Here is a 2,543-nt window from a genome sequence, read left to right on the forward strand (position 1 = left end):
TTGGATCAATGCAAAAGTTGATTACTGACAGGACAAAAAGAACTTGATTCCATGGCCATTAAAACTCTTGCTATTGCAATTGGAGATACGAAAGTGGAAGTGCTTCCATGCATGTTTGATGGTTTCAAAATGCCAGAGAATAATATACTTTTAATCTAGCTTCATCATCAAAGAAATCTGAACAACGCTGATAAAATTGCAGCTCCTATATAACACCAAGAGGGAAGGAGAAAGCAACTAGTTTCTTTGTAACTGAAATTTAGCTTGTCATGCAAAACATCCATGAAAAGTCATTCCAGTACGACTGTTGAAGTATGACCGATGCTGCGATTCTCATTGTTGTTTCCAATTAAATGGTGAAGAAGCACACCAGCTGCAACACTGACATTCAAGCTCTCCACGGCCAAAAAGGATCGGAACTCTGCACTCGAGCACTCAAGATTTATTTCTTCATCTTTCACTTCATCACCTCCTCCCACAGTTGCATCAACAGGAATATTTCCAGGGATTCGAACTAATTGAGTACATGATCTCTCCACCAATGGCCTCAAACCAGTGCCCTCACTGCCCAAAACAAGGATTGTGGGTTGACCAGGCAAAACCTCACTCAGAGAAACAGCTTTTGAAGAAACAGAACCACCAAGAACTCGCCATCCATTTTCAGCTGATGAAACCAAGAATTGCATCATATTTTTGCAATACCTAAGCTCCATTAGTTCAAGTGAACCTGCACTTGCTTTGCTCACAACTCCACTCAATGGAGCAGAATTTTTTGCACATAGCACCACCCCTGAAGCCCCAAAGAAGTAAGCAGACCTGATAATTGCCCCCAGATTCTGAGGATCTGTAACCTCATCCAAGGCTACCCAAAGAGAGCCCTTTTCTTCATCAGGTAAAACTGCATCTAATTCCTGTATTTTCACCATCTCCAATGGAGATGCATCAAGAACAAGGCCTTGATGGGGGCGATTATCAACAATCATATTAAGGTCATGCTTTGAAACTTCCTTTGTGCTTAACCCAATTTTCTTAGCCATCCTCAACACTTTCTCAAACCCTTTCTTGTCCTTCCTCTTCCTATTATTGCCACTCAAATCCAACCCTTCTTGAATATACAATGCATAGAATTCTCTTCTTCCAGTTGATAATGCAGCCAAAACAGGACCCACCCCAAAAACCCCTTCACCAACAATCTTAGGAACAGTAAATTCTGTAGCCTCTTTCCATGTCTTTCTACCCCAATTGTCCTGCCTATTCCACCTTTGAAAATCAGGTTTCTCAGTCTGGCCTCTCACACCCACCCTTCCTCTGAACCTATTTTTGATCTTATCCCATCTTGGATCATCAACAACCTCCAGATCCTCTTCTGCTTCTCCTCCTTCAACACCATCTTCCCTTTCATTGTAACCATAACCACTTGGCTTGTTCTTAGCAGCACCCACCATTCTCCTTGTACTTTCTTTATTCCACACCTTGTGAATATTCTCTCTCCCAGAAGCAGCTTCTGCTATGTCCTCCCAAGAAGATCGTTCAGTTTTTCCGACAGCCACTTCTTCTAACCTTTTCTTAGACTCCTCCCAAGATGAGTAACCTGTTTCTGCAACAGTTCCTTTCTCTAACCTTTTCCTCGAATTCACCCAGGAAGAGTCACCACTAACTTTCTCCAATCTTTTCACAGACTCCCCCCTGTAAGAATTACTACTCTTTCCACTTGCCCCAATCTCCAACCCTTTTGCTTCTTTAACTTTCTTAGAATTCAACCAAGGAAGTGACTTTCCAACTCTAACCACACCACTCCCTTCATCGACTCTCTGCGAAAACGATCTAGAGAAACTTCTAGCAGAACAATGCACAACAGTTTTAATTCTAAACCCTCCTGAAATACTTCTGGCTCTAGCTATCCCTCCCATTTCCATGTCCTTCCACTGAAATTCAGCATTAGTTTTTGTTGGTCTCACAAAGTTGCGAACTTTATGTGCTTTGTGGCCAAAACCATGTGAAAGTGTTGTGAAGTGGGCACATAGAGGGTTTAGTGAGGGTTTTGAATGGCACCCAATTGGTAAAAACTGGGGTTTTAGACATCTAGGTTTTAAAGAAACCCTGGTAGCCAAGGGAAATAATTGGCCCTTTGCTAGATTTGAGTACATTGCGCTCATTAAAATAATGAATGAAATGAAAGCAACAAGCAATTCAAAGAGTAAATACCTGGTGGATTGATTCAACACACAGGTTCTTATTGCTTAAGCAAGCAAAAACCCTGTCTTGATTTATCCTCACCACTGATAACTCCCTTTATCTTCCTCACTCCTCAGTATAGCAGTTTCTCTCAACCTCAAACGCAGCCGCCACGGAGGAAATAGTAGAGTAACAAATCCGGCTCACTTTTCTCAGCAACGCTATTATCCTCACAGATTTTGGATAATTGTATTATCAGTACAGCAATTTTATTTATATAAATTTTAATTTTTTTTCACTTCATTAACCGACATTTTTCAAAAATTTCAATCGAGTACTTCCTCTAGTGAATTTTTTTATATATTATT

The 2,543-nt window shown here is 40.8% G+C and overlaps 1 protein-coding gene across 1 annotated transcript; it reads right to left on the reverse strand.

Moving 5' to 3' along the window:
• LOC7488946 (uncharacterized) lies at window positions 1–2,425 on the reverse strand. Its single transcript, XM_024590609.2, has 2 exons — window positions 2,206–2,425; window positions 1–1,925 (listed from the first exon to the last, which is right to left on the reverse strand). Exon 2 carries the CDS (start codon window positions 1,914–1,916, stop codon window positions 291–293), a length of 1,626 nt encoding a protein of 541 aa, XP_024446377.1. The 5' UTR covers window positions 1,917–1,925; window positions 2,206–2,425; the 3' UTR covers window positions 1–290.
• Window positions 2,426–2,543: the final 118 nt, after the last annotated feature.

The sequence above is a fragment of the Populus trichocarpa genome, chromosome 18 (assembly GCF_000002775.5).
Source record: "Populus trichocarpa isolate Nisqually-1 chromosome 18, P.trichocarpa_v4.1, whole genome shotgun sequence".
Classification (NCBI taxonomy): domain Eukaryota; kingdom Viridiplantae; phylum Streptophyta; class Magnoliopsida; order Malpighiales; family Salicaceae; genus Populus; species Populus trichocarpa.